The sequence below is a fragment of the Ranitomeya variabilis genome, chromosome 8 (assembly GCF_051348905.1).
Source record: "Ranitomeya variabilis isolate aRanVar5 chromosome 8, aRanVar5.hap1, whole genome shotgun sequence".
NCBI classification, from domain to species: Eukaryota; Metazoa; Chordata; class Amphibia; order Anura; family Dendrobatidae; genus Ranitomeya; species Ranitomeya variabilis.
In genome coordinates this window covers 35,625,950-35,643,710 of record NC_135239.1, presented here as the reverse complement: position 1 = coordinate 35,643,710, position 17,761 = coordinate 35,625,950, and the positions used below count along the sequence as shown (strand labels likewise).

The 17,761-nt window shown below is 43.8% G+C and overlaps 1 protein-coding gene across 1 annotated transcript in view; it reads right to left on the bottom strand.

The window, feature by feature from the left end:
* The window catches only part of FAM151A (family with sequence similarity 151 member A), a 25,765-nt gene extending 8,187 nt beyond the window's left edge, over positions 1-17,578 (bottom strand). Inside the window, exons 1-5 of the mRNA XM_077276658.1 lie at positions 17,101-17,578; positions 12,908-13,048; positions 9,921-10,070; positions 1,741-1,900; positions 1,287-1,514 (exon numbers count right to left, since the gene is read on the bottom strand). Of these exons, the coding sequence (XP_077132773.1) occupies positions 1,287-1,514; positions 1,741-1,900; positions 9,921-10,070; positions 12,908-13,048; positions 17,101-17,215 (794 nt within the window). The 5' untranslated portion in view covers positions 17,216-17,578. The remainder of the gene's footprint in view (positions 1-1,286; positions 1,515-1,740; positions 1,901-9,920; positions 10,071-12,907; positions 13,049-17,100) is intronic.
* Positions 17,579-17,761: the final 183 nt, after the last annotated feature.

Sequence of the window (17,761 nt, the reverse complement as noted above, 5' to 3'; positions counted from 1 at the left end):
ACAGTTGATTATCAGGGCTGTTGCCTTGTAACGAGCAAAGCACCTTCTTGTCCATCCCAGGACAGATTTTTATCCCAAAGAAGTTAAAAGTAAAGTTTTGATTGAATGGCAGCAAGCAGAGATCTTGAAATATGTGACTATATTTGAAAGTGGTATATCTTCATTATTCAAGAAAATATCATTATTTTCTAAAACCCTAATATCTATTTAATATATTTTTCCACAAAATATATTCATCACTTATTCACAGGGGTCACGTTGCTCAAACATTTATTACCCGTCCTGTCGATAGTTGATAAATAATAAGAAAAAACATTTATATATTTATATAAGAATACTAACTCGGGATCGGAGTTCACGATGAAGCCCTCTCCCTAATACATAATTTACCAGAAGGATCTACAAACATCCCTAAATTAGAAATATAGAGCATTTGGTATATCAAAAGCAGTTGAATTCCCAATATCAGGAGCTTTTCCCTGTCTATACTGTCTAACCCTAAAATAATCTGCATGAATTGTTCTGTCTCCAAACCATTGTACTTTTATAATATACAGTATCCATCTCTTATGGAGACACATTATACAGCATTGGGACACCACACATTACACTACGGGAGCTTTTATGACCTCGAATTCTACACCCATAGACACTTATATTGAGTTGATCCCTTTGCAGATGTAACATGTCCGGCTTTTCTGGAAAGGTTTTCTACAAGATTTTGGAGAGGTCTGTAAGAATTTCTGCCCATTCATCTAGATGAATTCATCTAGAGGAGCATTTGTGAAGTCAGTCACTGATGTTGGGGGAAGACCGGGCTCACAATCTCAGTTCTTGTTCACCCCATAGGTGTTGGATGGGGTTGAGGAACGGGCTCTGTGTGGTTGGTTATGGTCTTCCCACCAAACTCGCCCAATCATGACTTATGGACCTTCTGTACCGGAAACAGTAATCGGGAACAGAAAAGGGCCTGCTCCACACCTTTTCCTCAAGATTGTAAGCTACATTTGTCCAAAATGTGTTGATTCTCCTCCACCAAACTGTACAGGGGGCACAAAGTAAACAGGCGGGTAACGTTTTCCTGGCATAGACCAAACCCAGACTCGTCCATCAGACGCCAGATAGAGGAGTGTGATCCGTCACTGCACAGAACACGTTTCCTCCAGTGCCCAATGTTGGCGACTTTACACCACTCCATCCGACGCTCGGTGTTCTCTCGTAGTTTACATATTGATCTTTAGTATACTTTATATATACCCATCTGTGGCCTCAGTATATCAGCTTACCGGTCAGATTGCTTCAGGAGCCAGTAGAAATTCTGCCAAGCCGAGCGAGTGAGAACAGCGCGAGCCGGGAAAGTGATTCTTTGGGGCAGATCTTTTACTAGATTGTACATCTTCTCAATCATTTCTTTTGAGTAAGTTCTATTAGAGATGATGGGTGGCAAGTATAAAGTGATCCAGCCAGGAGAGATGGTGATGTCAGGGTACCTCTCTTGGATGAGTTTTAGAAACCTGTAATTATAAATTATAAGGGCTGTATAGGATTAGAAAAGTTTGTTTTCTTCAAGAAACAGCGCCACTCTTGCCCATAGGCTGTGGCTGGTATTGCAGCTCAGGTCAATTTAAAAAAAAGCCAAGCTGCAATAGAACACAACGTCCATAGGCCAACGTGACGCTGTGCAAGTATCAATCAGATTTGTATTCAAATTCTAATAAATATACATCACCAGATACTGACTGTGTCGCATTTACTCCTATTTCATGATAGACATTGGGACCAGGCACGATATCGGCATTTAGCCATACGGGACGGTTTATAGGAGTTTTGGAGGCCTTAGCAAGTAATATGTCTAGTGATGGGCCAACAGCTTTGGTATTCTTGAAATCCAACTTGATACCTAGACGGGATAAACCGAAAACATGGATATGAATTACTCATAGATAAGTATATTAAAAAAGTCTTCATATGGACTCTGAGGACACTTTCATTGCATTTATTATTGGCTGCTTTTTATTACATTAGATGATATATCAGACACACAACACATGGCTACTTTCTTCCTGAACCAGCAGCAGTTTTGTTCATGGGCTGCTCATGATATTGTAGTTCTGCCCCATGTATAGACAGAGCTGCAATACCAAGAAAAACCCAAATAATTTTTTTTATGCTATAAAAAAGTCACAATTTGGTAGAAAATTTGGTGCAATAGTTGCGTTATTTTCATTAAAAAATTGCTACTTTTTTACCTTTTGCAACAGTCTAGATACTTACCTAAAAAAAGTAAATTGGTCTTTGCATAAAAGGGTGAGGACAACTGCTGTCCAAAAAGTTTACTATGACACATGCTCTAAAGGGAATAGCTGGCCCATATTTCACCTTCTGGTGCACGGATAGCCAAAGGACACCACAAATTTATTAGTAGATTTGACGCACCTTCCACCAGCGGGCTTCTGACTCAAGACTGGTGGATGAAACATCAGTCGAGGTTAATTCCTCCAAAGACCAAACTTTTAGGCTGTCATATGTGACTTCTATTAAATGCAGCAACATCAATGTCTCAACAAATGTATTAGGTGCTGTGTAATGATAACGAACCATTTTACCTTGTGGCGGTGCTTTTATCCTGTGTTTTTTTTTACAGATTAGAGCTAATTATTATGTGTTCCAGCAATGGGGTAACTATGGTCCAATGGGCCCGATGCAAAATTTGGACCTGTACAACCCCATTAAGACACACACTAGCCCCGTCCTCCCCACATTTTGGTCAGATGTATCTGCCCTTGTAGTTTTCCAAATCCTATAAGGACATACAAGTTGCCTCTCCTCCCCCATTGCAAAGTAATGTCCCCCATCCTTCCTGGTATATATGTCCCCTCCATCCTGGGCCCATTCTAGTATGTGTGTCCCCCATTCTGATATATATGTCCCTTATCCTGGGCCCCACCTTGAGATATATATATATATATATATATATATATATATATATATATATATATATATATATATATATATATACACACATTCCCCATCCTGGTATGTTTGTCACTTATCTTGGACCTCATCCTGGTATATATGTCCCCCATCCTGGTGTGTATCTCCCATCCTGTTATAGAAGTCCCTTATCCTGGGCTGCATCCTGGTATATGTCCCCATCCTGGCATGTATGTCCCATTCTGTTATATAGGTTCCTTATCCCGGACCGCATCCTGGTATATATGGCCCCACCCTGGTATATATGTCCCATCCTGGTATATATGTCCACCATTCTGTCTTTGTTCTTCAATGCATAGAAAAAAATAAATTATGCTACTCACCTCCCCTCCGCTCCTCCGGCTTACAGCATCCTCTTCTGAAGCTGACAGCTGACTTCAGAGTGCAAGCAATGGAAGCGCATGACATGACTGACATGTACCCCGTCACGTGCATGCTGATGTCCGCTGCTGGCCTTTGATTGGCCCGCAGTGTGTATTACAGCGCACAGGATCCATTTAAGTCATGAATCAAAATTATCCATACAAGTATATGGGCACGTGAAAATCATGGGGGCACATGGAATGACATCCATGTGCTGACCTTTTTTAACATTGGATTGTAAGAGAAGTTAAGTTTTTAAATAATTTAGTCACGTGCAAAAAATACCGACATTAAAAACTAACTTAATAATAAAACACTGCTGGAAATCTGTCCATTTTTTTTCATACACAAGAAATAAAAAAAAATGCTTAAGGAACAGTTTATTTGGCATGCTATTGGAGTCCAAAATATTTGGTGTAGTGGACCCTGGGTTTAAGAGCTCCTATCAGCAGGTTTTGCTCTTATTTTATTCCCATTGTCCTTTATATTCCACCATACGGTTCCAGAGATATGGCCCTTTTTACTTTGTGCTATTTTTTATGGTCTTTTTATAAGGGACTTGTCTCACAGGATTGTTGTGAAATTGGATTCTGGGCTCCCCCGGTGGCCACTTGTGGAATTGTACTTGTGTGCATCATCCCCTCTGTTCACCTGCTCCTATCAGGATGTGGGAGTCGCTATATAACCTTGCTCCTCTGTCAGTTTCATGCCGGTCAACAATGTAATCAGAAGCCTTCTGTGCATGTTCCTGCTACTAGACAACTCCTAGCTAAGTTGGACTTTTGTCCTTGTGTGTTTTTGCATTTTGTTCCTGTTCACAGCTGCTGTTTCGTTACTGTGTCTGGAAAGCTCTTGTGAGCGGAAATTGCCACTCTGGTGTTATGAGTTAATGCTAGAGTCTTAAAGTAATTTCTGGATGGTGTTTTGATAGGGTTTTCTGCTGACCATGAAAGTGCCCTTTCTGTCTTCATGCTATCTAGTAAGCGGACCTCGATTTTGCTAAACCTATTTTCATACTACGTTTGTCATTTCATCTAAAATCACCGCCAATATATGTGGGGGCCTCTGTCTGCCTTTTGGGAAAATTTCTCTAGAGGTGAGCCAGGACTGTCTTTTCCTCTGCTAGGATTAGGTAGTTCTCCGGCTGGCGCTGGGCATCTAGGGATAAAAAACGTAGGCATGCTACCCGGCCACTTCTAGTTGTGCGGCAGGTTTAGTTCATGGTCAGTATAGTTTCCATCTTCCAAGAGCTAGTTCTCATATATGCTGGGCTATGTTCTCTCGCCATTGAGAATCATGACAGTTTGACCGGCCCAAAAAAGGGTTAAATTACTGGCTGAGAAAGGAGAGAAAAAAGAAGTCTGCTACAATTTTTTTTTTTTTTTCCTCTAGTTCTGAGTGTGCTCTTAATTGAATCACTTGCTAGTTTGCCTATGCTGCAGCCTTCCTCTCTTTCTCTCCTTCTAATCCTTGAATGGCTCTGTGTTCACCTGTTTCAAATGGATCTTCAGAGTGTAGCTACAGGTTTGAATAATCTCGCCACAAAGGTACAAAATTTGCAAGATTTTGTTGTTCATGCACCTATGTCTGAGCCTAGAATTCCTTTGCCTGAATTCTTCTCGGGGAATAGATCTCACTTTCAAAATTTTAAAAATAATTGCAAATTGTTTTTGTCCCTGAAGTCTCGCTCTGCCGGAGACCCTGCACAGCAGGTCAGGATTGTAATTTCCTTGCTCCGGGGCGACCCTCAGGACTGGGCTTTTGCATTGGCACCAGGGGATCCTGCGTTGCTCAATGTGGATGCGTTTTTTCTGGCCTTGGGGTTGCTTTATGAGGAACCTCATTTAGAGCTTCAGGCGGAAAAGGCCTTGATGTCCTTGTCTCAGGGGCAAGATGAAGCTGAAATATACTGCCAAAAATTCCGCAAATGGTCTGTGCTTACTCAGTGGAATGAGTGCGCCCTGGCGGCGATTTTCAGAGAAGGTCTCTCTGATGCCATTAAGGATGTTATGGTGGGGTTCCCTGTGCCTGCGAGTCTGAATGAGTCCATGACGATGGCTATTCAGATCGATAGGCGTCTGCGGGAGCGCAAACCTGTGCACCATTTGGCGGTGTCTACTGAGAAAACGCCAGAAAATATGCAATGTGATAGAATTCTGTCCAGAAGCGAGCGGCAGAATTTTAGACGAAAAAATGGGTTGTGCTTCTATTGTGGTGATTCAACTCATGTTATATCAGCATGCTTTAAGCGTACTAAGAAGCCTGACAAGTCTGTTTCAATTAGCACTTTACAGTCTAAGTTTATTCTATCTGTGACCCTGATTTGTTCTTTGTCATCTATTACCGCGGACGCCTATGTCGACTCTGGCGCTGCTTTGAGTCTTATGGATTGGTCCTTTGCCAAACGCTGTGGGTATGATTTGGAGCCATTGGAGGCTCCGATACCTCTGAAAGGGATTGACTCCACCCCATTGGCTAGTAATAAACCACAATACTGGACACAAGTGACTATGCGTGTTAATCCGGATCACCAGGAGGTTATTCGCTTTCTGGTGCTGTATAATCTACATGATGTTTTGGTGCTGGGATTGCCATGGCTGCAATCTCATAACCCAGTCCTCGACTGGAGAGCTATGTCTGTGTTAAGCTGGGGATGTAAAGGAACTCATGGGGACGTACCTTTGGTTTCCATTTCATCATCTATTCCCTCTGAGATTCCTGAATTCTTGTCTGACTTTCGTGACGTTTTTGAAGAACCCAAGGTTGGTTCACTACCTCCGCACCGGGAGTGCGATTGTGCCATAGACTTGATCCCGGGTAGTAAATACCCTAAGGGTCGTTTATTTAATCTGTCTGTGCCTGAACACGCGGCTATGCGAGAATATATAAAGGAGTCCTTGGAAAAGGGACATATTCGTCCTTCGTCATCTCCCTTAGGAGCCGGTTTTTTCTTTGTGTCTAAGAAAGACGGCTCTTTGAGGCCGTGTATTGATTATCGACTTTTGAATAAAATCACGGTTAAATATCAATATCCGTTACCACTGCTTACTGATTTGTTTGCTCGTATAAAGGGGGCCAAGTGGTTCTCTAAGATTGATCTCCGTGGGGCGTATAATTTGGTGCGAATCAAGCAGGGGGATGAGTGGAAAACCGCATTTAATACGCCCGAGGGCCATTTTGAGTATTTGGTGATGCCTTTTGGTCTTTCAAATGCCCCTTCAGTCTTCCAGTCCTTTATGCATGACATTTTCCGCGATTATTTGGATAAATTTATGATTGTGTATCTGGATGATATTCTGATTTTTTCGGATGACTGGGACTCTCATGTCCAGCAGGTCAGGAGGGTTTTTCAGGTTTTGCGGTCTAATTCCTTGTGTGTGAAGGGTTCTAAGTGTGTTTTTGGGGTTCAAAAGATTTCCTTCTTGGGATACATTTTTTCCCCCTCTTCCATCGAGATGGATCCTGTCAAGGTTCAGGCTATTGGTGATTGGACGCAACCCTCTTCTCTTAAGAGTCTTCAGAAATTTTTGGGCTTTGCTAACTTTTATCGTCGATTTATTGCTGGTTTTTCTGATGTTGTAAAACCATTGACTGATTTGACTAAGAAGGGTGCTGATGTTGCTGATTGGTCCCCTGATGCTGTGGAGGCCTTTCGGGAGCTCAAGCGCCGCTTTTCTTCCGCCCCAGTGTTGCGTCAGCCTGATGTTGCTCTTCCTTTTCAGGTTGAGGTCGACTCTTCTGAAATCGGAGCTGGGGCGGTGTTGTCGCAGAGAAGTTCCGACTGCTCAGTGAGGAGACCTTGTGCCTTTTTTTCCCGTAAATTTTCGCCCGCCGAGCGGAATTATGATATTGGGAATCGGGAGCTTTTGGCCATGAAGTGGGCTTTTGAGGAGTGGCGTCACTGGCTTGAGGGGGCCAGACATCAGGTGGTGGTATTGACTGACCACAAAAATTTAATTTACCTTGAGTCTGCCAGGCGCCTGAATCCTAGACAGGCGCGCTGGTCGTTGTTTTTCTCTCGGTTTAATTTTGTGGTGTCTTACCTACCGGGTTCTAAGAATGTTAAGGCGGATGCCCTTTCTAGGAGTTTTGAGCCTGACTCCCCTGGTAATTCTGAGCCCACAGGTATCCTTAAAGATGGAGTGATATTGTCTGCCGTTTCTCCAGACCTGCGGCGGGCCCTGCAGGAGTTTCAGGCGGATAGACCTGATCGTTGCCCACCTGGTAGACTGTTTGTTCCTGATGATTGGACCAGTAGAGTCATCTCTGAGGTTCATTCTTCTGCGTTGGCAGGTCATCCTGGAATCTTTGGTACCAGGGATTTGGTGGCAAGGTCCTTCTGGTGGCCTTCCCTGTCACGAGATGTGCGAGGCTTTGTGCAGTCTTGTGACGTTTGTGCTCGGGCCAAGCCTTGTTGTTCTCGGGCTAGTGGATTGTTGTTACCCTTGCCTATCCCGAAGAGGCCTTGGACGCACATCTCGATGGATTTTATTTCGGATCTGCCTGTTTCTCAGAAGATGTCTGTCATCTGGGTGGTGTGTGACCGTTTCTCTAAGATGGTCCATCTGGTTCCCTTGCCTAAGTTGCCTTCTTCTTCCGAGTTGGTTCCTCTGTTTTTTCAAAATGTTGTTCGTTTGCATGGTATTCCGGAGAATATCGTTTCTGACAGAGGGACCCAATTCGTGTCTAGATTTTGGCGGGCATTCTGTGCTAGGATGGGCATAGATTTGTCTTTTTCGTCTGCTTTCCATCCTCAGACTAATGGCCAGACCGAGCGGACTAATCAGACCTTGGAGACATATTTGAGGTGTTTTGTGTCTGCGGATCAGGATGATTGGGTTGCTTTTTTGCCTTTGGCGGAGTTCGCCCTCAATAATCGGGCCAGCTCTGCCACCTTGGTGTCCCCGTTTTTCTGTAATTCGGGGTTTCATCCTCGATTTTCCTCCGGTCAAGTGGAATCTTCGGATTGTCCTGGAGTGGATGCTGTGGTGGAGAGATTGCATCAGATCTGGGGGCAGGTGGTGGACAATTTGAAGTTGTCCCAGGAGAAGACTCAGCTTTTTGCCAACCGCCGTCGTCGTGTTGGTCCTCGGCTTTGTGTTGGGGACTTGGTGTGGTTGTCTTCTCGTTTTGTCCCTATGAGGGTTTCTTCTCCTAAGTTTAAGCCTCGGTTCATCGGCCCGTACAAGATATTGGAGATTCTTAACCCTGTATCCTTCCGTTTGGACCTCCCTGCATCCTTTTCGATTCATAATGTTTTTCATCGGTCATTGTTGCGCAGGTATGAGGTACCGGCTGTGCCTTCCGTTGAGCCTCCTGCTCCGGTGTTGGTTGAGGGTGAGTTGGAGTACGTTGTGGAAAAGATCTTAGACTCTCGTGTTTCCAGACGGAAACTCCAGTATCTGGTCAAATGGAAGGGATACGGTCAGGAGGATAATTCTTGGGTCACTGCCTCTGATGTTCATGCCTCCGATCTTGTCCGTGCCTTTCATAGGGCTCATCCTGATCGCCCTGGTGGTTCTGGTGAGGGTTCGGTGCCCCCTCCTTGAGGGGGGGGGTACTGTTGTGAAATTGGATTCTGGGCTCCCCCGGTGGCCACTTGTGGAATTGTACTTGTGTGCATCATCCCCTCTGTTCACCTGCTCCTATCAGGATGTGGGAGTCGCTATATAACCTTGCTCCTCTGTCAGTTTCATGCCGGTCAACAATGTAATCAGAAGCCTTCTGTGCATGTTCCTGCTACTAGACAACTCCTAGCTAAGTTGGACTTTTGTCCTTGTGTGTTTTTGCATTTTGTTCCTGTTCACAGCTGCTGTTTCGTTACTGTGTCTGGAAAGCTCTTGTGAGCGGAAATTGCCACTCTGGTGTTATGAGTTAATGCTAGAGTCTTAAAGTAATTTCTGGATGGTGTTTTGATAGGGTTTTCTGCTGACCATGAAAGTGCCCTTTCTGTCTTCATGCTATCTAGTAAGCGGACCTCGATTTTGCTAAACCTATTTTCATACTACGTTTGTCATTTCATCTAAAATCACCGCCAATATATGTGGGGGCCTCTGTCTGCCTTTTGGGAAAATTTCTCTAGAGGTGAGCCAGGACTGTCTTTTCCTCTGCTAGGATTAGGTAGTTCTCCGGCTGGCGCTGGGCATCTAGGGATAAAAAACGTAGGCATGCTACCCGGCCACTTCTAGTTGTGCGGCAGGTTTAGTTCATGGTCAGTATAGTTTCCATCTTCCAAGAGCTAGTTCTCATATATGCTGGGCTATGTTCTCTCGCCATTGAGAATCATGACACAGGATCCTCTGGGGCGTGTCTTTAGGCTGCAATGCATTATTATCTAATTAGCCATGCCCTTTAGGTAAAGACCATCAAATATCACTTAAGTAAAAAAACCCATACCTATGGAGCCGTATGTCGAATTAAAGGAAGAAAAAATGGAATACTCAGGAAAGCAGCGGAAATTTAAATAAGAGCAACAACTGGTCAATTTTGATCTGGTGACTGGTCCTCTTTTTCTTTACAAGCTTTTTTTATTTGTTCTTTGTCCAGACAGAATTATTTATTACCTTGCGAAGACTGAAGGACGGTATCCAACCATTCTTCTAGAGTGTTGTCACTATATACAGCGGGAGGATGAGCCATAATCGGAATATCTGTCTCATTTGGGGTTCCTTGTCCTTCCACATTGACATCTGCTTCCAAGACCATGACGCCACCTGAGGAATTATAAATACACTCACCATGAGTGGCTTCAGGGATGGTTTTAGGGGGTCACATAAAATGACTGCAGACGTGAGCTCCAAGGCCGGACAACCCCTTTAATTGGTCATTGCCATCTCAAAAAATGTTGCACAATTCACTAGTACAAGCAAGTATATATACATATATATATATATATATATATATATATATATATATATATATATATATACAAATTAAATCTATTTTTATCAGAGAACTCTGCTTCTAAAATCTATCTTGCTCAGAAACTACTTAATGCCAGCTCATTGAGGTGTCAGATTACAGCTGCTTATTGAAGTATATGGAGTGGGATACGGGAAGTTCAGAGTGAAAGAGAAATGTATACACACACAGACCCGTTCAGAAGCTTTCTAGTGAGTGTTATATCACTAGCGCTGGATTCACAGCTACACTGCTCAGTACTGTTGTATAACGCCCTCCATGTTGCTGCTGATTCTAGACACGTGCTATAAACTGGATAAACAGGAGAGCAGGAATCCCTCATGTCTGTGTGTGCTGTGTACGGGATATATAATAACAGCTAGTTTTCACCCAGTCACTCAGAGACAACTGAAAATTAGGGATGAAGTCAGCAAAGGTGAAATGGTGAATATTTCTAGGGGGGAATGGGATAGATTGCAACGAGTAAATTTGCTTTATAGTACAGAGCTAAAGTATTGAAGTTTGGAAGGATTATAGAGGCCAGTAACACCCACTGTACTCTTGCTGGGTCTTTCTTTTATATGACTACAGCACCTGAAGGGTTAAAATTAATAGAAAGGCAAATCCGGGTCGCCGGATAGTGATCCATAGCAGAATCACTATACAGCATATCACATCCCAATTCTGAGCTTTCCTCGATCACCTTTTCCCATTGATATTCGGTTACAGTGAATAAAAGATACAGAGGAAAGGATTAAATTGCACAATGTTCATGGCTCGCTTTGTCCTCCCATGTGAGCCTTTAGTACATAGGACATAACGTAAAAATTAGTAACTGGTGCAAACATTAAGCTTTTTGACTGTTTCCAGAGCCCCCCCATCTTCCATGCACCATTTAAAATACAACTTTGTGGCAGAACGTCCTTTGGGGTCCCTGATGTCCTTGCTATCTCTATCTCCATAGCTACTCTCACATTTACATGGAATATGTCAGCAGACTTTTGCTATGTAATATGAGAGCAGCATCATGTAGGAGCAAAGACCCCGATTCCAGCGATGTGTCACGTTTTGGGATGTGTGTTGCTGTTTCAATAAAATCAGTGTTTTATCAGGAGGAGATTATCACTGCAGGACAAGGTGCCCCATGCCAACTAGTCCTTCTGCTCTGTGTTACCCCGACCCCACCACTGATTGGATGCTTTCTTTTGACAGAAAGCTGCCAATCAGTGATGTAGGCGGGGTTACATATGGCTCAGCATGCAAGCACTGCTAGATCTGCAGCAGAGAAAATTGTGATCTTACCAAAATAACAGCAGGCAGACCAGTAAGTGACACATCGCTGGAATCAGGGTCTCTGCCCCTATGTCTTACTGTTCTTAGATTACATAGAAAACCCCTGCTGACAGATTCAATTTAATATATTTGTGGGCCAGAATTAGATTCTTAGTCTCGCTAAGGACAGAAACTAATCCAGTATCCTATTTCCAAGAAAGTCTTAAATTCTAACATGAGGATATACATCATACTGGTCAGCTCTCCTGGGGAGTCTGTGAGGCTCCTAAAGAAAGGGGAGCTCTACTGGACTTTTCCAGGAGGTTTCTGAGACACCCCAGACAATTAGTCAACTCCTATGGATAGTCTATCATCAGACACAGTTTTCGTCCCCGATTCATTATTGCATATATGCCTTTTTTCTAGTTTTTGGCGTTTTTAGCCTGTTTTTGATTTGAATCAAATTCTTTTAATGTGTGTTTTTTTAACATCTATTTTACATGAGTTTGTTTTATATGTTTGCCATTGTGGGCATGTTTTTTTTTTTCTCTATACATTCATTGCGACTTTTTAAAAAGTGGCAATGGTTTTGCACTAGTTACGTCCACTTGAAATTTTTGCAACATCTTAGCCGTACATACAACTTTCTGCTCTTAAAAAAAAGCGCAAAAGAGGTAAAAGATAAAAGTAAAGTGCATTTTTGCTTTTGCTCAAAATTAATGAACCAGGAGAATCAATTTGAAAAATTGGGCACAAAAGATGTCATCAATACTAGAAGACAAAAACAATGAAAAAAAAGGACTTAATTTAAAAAAATTTAAAAAAGCTAATGATGAATGGGAGCGTGGTGTCCAAATGAATTCTCAGGGCGTGGGAAAAGGGTGTAGTCTATAAAAGAGGAGTGGTGACGCAAAAGTCCTACTCTGGAGGCTCCCAAAATTGAAGAGCTGGATTAATATATATAAACATACAGTATATAGAATTAATTTTCATGAGAGTCTCCTACACTTTTCATAGTTAGCAATTAGCGGAGTGGAGAGTCGATTGCCGTGTTCATGGTTATTTCCACATCTGGAATGAGACAAACCTGAACTAAGACGATACCTGAAAATATTGTAGTTTGAAAACTCTAGTTAAATCTTTTTTTTTGTGTGTGTGTGGATCCCAACTTTAACATATGAAAGATCAGATCTGATTACCGTAATCGAGCCTGGAACGATTGGATTTGTAGCTTATAGCATTACTCTGGAAATAAAAGGAATATGGAACTTGATTTCTGACTGGTTGATATGAGGAACAAAGCCATTTTCACTGCAGAACCATTTTTTATATTTTCAGGTGAAAACCACTAATAGCAGATATGAGTAATGGAGTTTACTGTTGAGGGCGTCCTGCAGCTGGCTCTTGTTGTTTGCCGCATGATACCAGGTGACCAGGAGTCCATCACGGGATGAAATTTCTCCTTGTGAAAGCAGATAGTCCAACATGTCTCCTCCCGTGTAGAAAGCAGATGTTGAATCTAAAAAAAAAATGGCAGCAGGTGATAAGGGTTGAGTAGAGCCTCCAAAACTTTGCATCTTTGATTTTGGCATTATTGATTCGCAAGAGGACTGCCGGAGATAACGGAGGACCTCGCTTGGCTGCTCTTTGGAGCTCCCATCATGAATGGTGCGGAGGTGCGCATGCTCAACCTCTGCCCCATTTAGAACGGGGCTCTTTACATCCTCGTTCTCAGTACTGGAGGAGTCCCAGAGGTCGGACCCCCAGTGACCGGGATGTTATCTCCTATTCAGTGGATCAGGGCCTGTGCACAAGACCGTTTTCTCTCCATCTAAGAAAAAGAATCCGATTATTCTGATCAGAGTGACGTATTTCTCAAAGGAGGACAAAAAAGAAAAAAAAACATTTCTCCACCTTCTCCATTCTGTCAGTCCGTGAAAATTGGACAGCACATGGATGTCATCCCAGTGTGGTCCAATATTTCTCAAGGGCCCATAGATTTGTATTGCCAATTTTTGATCTGACACTTGGATCAAAATTGGACATATCTCGGAATTTTTGGCCGAAGAAAAAAAATCAGACAAATGCACAACCTCACAGGTACCAGTGCCATCAGCGAAAACCACAGCCAGCTCTCGTCTGATATAAACACTCGTGTGTACGGGTCCTTAAGAATAGCTTCCAAACTTGGTACAAAGCAGTGGCGTAGCTACCGGGGGGGGGGGAGGGCAGAGGGTGGTGGCGCCCCGGGCCTGGTGCTCTGAAGGGGCCCACCCGCAGCTACGCTACTGTAACTGTATCGGTGTGCGCAGCGCCTCGATACAGTTACATTCTGCGGCAGAGCAGGGAGAATCGATCTCCCTGCTCTGCCGCCTGGTCGCTATGGGCCCCCTGCCATCATCGGAAGATCAGCTGTACCGGCATTAAGCCGATACTGCTGATCGCATTGATGGGAGAAGGAGCTCTACGCTCCTTCTCCCATCACCCCCCTGTCAGTGTCGGCGTCTGACGTCGCCAACACTGACAGCAGGCGCAATGATGTCACTGCCCGGTGCCCGCTGTCAGGAGATCAGCGGGAGCAGTGCCGGAACCAGGAAAAAGAGAGGTGAGTATTTATTTTTTATGGGTGCTGCTGCCTTATTACAGGGTCTGCCTATGGGGGGGCTGCCTTATTACAGGATCTGCCTATAAGTGCTGCCTCATTACAGAGTCTGACTATGGGGGCTGCCTTATTACAGGGTCTGCCTATAGGGGTGCTGCCTTATTACAGGGTCTGACTATGGGGGTGCTGCCTTATTACAGGGTCTGACTATGGGGGTGCTGCCTTATTACAGGGTCTGCCTATAGGGGTGCTGCCTTATTACAGGGTCTGACAATGGGGGTGCTGCCTTGTAACAGGGTCTGACTATGGGGGCTGCCTTATTACAGGGTCTGCCTGTAGGGGTGCTGCCTTATTACAGGGTCTGACTATGGGGGTGCTGCCTTATTACAGGGTCTGACTATGGGGGTGCTGCCTTATTACAGGGTCTGACTATGGGGGTGCTGCCTTATTACAGGGTCTGACTATGGGGCTGCTGCCTTATTACAGGGTCTGACTATGGGGGCTGCCTTATTACAGGGTCTGACTATGGAGGTGCTGCCTTATTACAGGGTCTGCCTATGGGGGGTGCGGCCTTATACTACAGAGTCTGCCTATGGGGGTACTGCCTTATTACAGGGTCTGCCTATATGAGGGTGCTGCCTTATTACAGTGTCTGCCTATGGGGGCTGCCTTATGCTATAGAGTCTGCCTATGGGGAGTGCATTATACTATATTGTGGACTATTGACTATTTGGTGCATTATGCTACTGTATATGGAGGCTATCTAGGCGGCCATAATACAGTATGGAGATTAAATTGTGGGGGTCATTATACATTGTCGGAGCCATCAAACAGTTTGGAGGCTACTAAGGAGCCAGTATACTGTGTGGGTGGTACTATACAGTGAGGGGGCATTATACTGTGTATAAGAGAGCACCATGCTGTGTATAGGGTAGATGTACAGGGGGAGACTCGGGACATTATTAAATGTAAAGTGGGCACTTATTGTTATAGGGGAACTCAGGTTACTGTGGCTATCAAAGGGGCACACAGGGCAATATTACTTTCTAGGTGGCAAAATATGGGCACTGTTTTCTAGGGCACTTACACCCGGCATTACTATATAGAGGGGTGCTTTAGAATTTAGAGGGCACAGAAAACCACAAAGTATGTGCATTATTAGGGACAAATACGGCAGCAGCGGCTCAGTATTGGGGTATCAGGAGCAGTAATAAGGACACATACGGCAGCAGAGGCTCAGTATTGGGGTATCAGGTGCAGTAATAGGGACACATATGGCAGCAGCGGCTCAGTATTGGGTATCAGGTGGAGTAATAGGGACACATACGGCAGCAGCGGCTCCGTATTGGTGTGACAGGAGCAGTAATAGGGTCACATACGGCAGCAGTGGCTCAGTATTGGGGTATCAGGAGCAGTAATAGGGTCACATACGGCAGCAGTGGCTCAGTATTGGGGTATCAGGGGCAGTAATAGGGACACATACGGCAGCAGCGGCTCAGTATTGGGGTATCAGGTGTAGTAATAGGGACACATACGGCAGCAGCGGCTCAGTATTGGGGTATCAGGGGCAGTAATAAGGACACATACGGCAGCAGCGGCTCAGTATTGGGTATCAGGTGCAGTAATAAGGACACATATGGCAGCAGAGGCTCAGTATTGGGGTATCAGGTGCAGTAATAGGGACACATACGGCAGCAGAGGCTCAGCATTGGGGTTTCAGGTGCAGTAATGGGGACACACACGGCAGCAGCAGCTCAGTATTGGGGTATCAGTAGGATGAGGAGTTTGTGCAGGTTGGAAATAGATGGTGATGGGGCTGGAATATGAGAAGTGAAACGTGTCTTTGTTGTATTCTCTGGCTGGAAGAAGTTGTCATGTCGGTCTGGGCCAGATGGAAAAGACAGGAAAAATGAACGATTCCATCAGAAGGACGTCAGCGGTAAGACATTATCTGTAACTGTGCTGTGATCTCTTATATGTTCTGTAGGGCTGGTATCTACCACTGACCATATGGCGGTAATATCCATATTGGTCTTTATATAGAGATCATCTTCAGTAACAGCGCGGTCATTTGCTGAGGTTCTCCTCCAGTATTAGGGTGCGTCACCCAGTTGTAATCAAGGTTACCTGGTTAGGGGCCACTCAGAAGTTTCGCCCCCCCTGAACCAAAACTCTAGCTACGGCTCTGGTACAAACCCTTTAACACCCATATCAGAATGGCTCCATTTATTATTGGATGTAGTCAAAGAGAAATTTAGGATTTTTTTTAATGTGGATTTTGAAGTGGACCCATTTCAAAATCTTTGCAGAAAAAAAAACCCGTGTAGACATACCCAAAGAGGTCAGTACTTCTATTTTTACACAATTATTTTTACGTGAATTTTGGTGAGGATCTTGTTCTTATACACTTCTACTGATAAATATGGGAATACATGTCTACAGTGCAAACGCTGCTTTTTTCTTACACTTGGAAAAAGAAAACAACAGGTCAATTTCTGCTTGAAAAAAAGCTCAAACTTTGATTATTTAATTGATTGAAGTAGATACAAAAAGTGTCCTGTACACAAAAACAGTGTCATAATATATAAAAAAGATTCAAATTCTAATAACCCGAAATATGGTTATGTGACTGTACAATGCAACCAATATTGGACAAGAAATGGGGGGAAAAAAAGGAAAATAGAAAAAATATATAAGCTGCTTTATCAAAATTTTCAGTACAAGCAAAACTTAAAATTCTTTGGTTGGACGTCCGCTTTTTTTTCTAGTTGGCCAATCATTTTCCATAAAGGGGCAATGTGAATTTCCAGTTCTACTGACTTCAGATTCTGTCATATCAGACAATATTCAGAGAATACATCATTTAGTTGTATTAATACATTTCTACAAGGTGATGGGATTCGGCTTAGATTTTATAAGATTTTTCGGCGATAGCGTCTAATACTATAAAGGTGAAGGTTATTCCGTACCTTTTTGACGAGGTTTTCCCAGTGTCAGACAGAGCGCAGCAATGGTGACGCATACCCCCAAAAATACACAGACGCCCGCTACCGTCCTCAGGTTAGACCAGGTGCAGTGCTTCATTCCGTCCCCTTCCCAAAGTTTTCACCCAACAAGAAGATGTTAGATGGCCCCAAATCCTTATGAGAATGGCCGGTCTTTCTGCTCCCTCTCGTTGGAAATGGCCTCTTCTCAGCTACACATACTCTACCGGAGTCCACAAATACGTTTTTTTTTGCCTTTTTTCCTTTTCCAGCTAGAAGACGTCTTCTCACGTTACTGAGAAGGCCCCACAACCCCTTTGTTCTGGCTGGAATTACAGGATGCACTGCTAGAACTCTGCACTTGGACCTTGTGCCATTGAAATTCTTTCACGCAAGAAGAAAGGAATCCAGAGTGATTACTGACAATAGCTGGAGACGCGGTCGAATCTCGGATCATATCTACTAAGGGAGTTTCAATAAGTATCATTACACCTAACCCTAGGACGCCCAACAGTTGGGTCCCTTTCTCTCCACTCAAGATCCAGTTACAGAGGTCTCTGACTAAGCAAAAATCACAGCTCAGTAACTCTGCTCAATCTCTTAGTAACAAACCCAGGAATCATTACAGCTTGTACCAGCGCAAAAA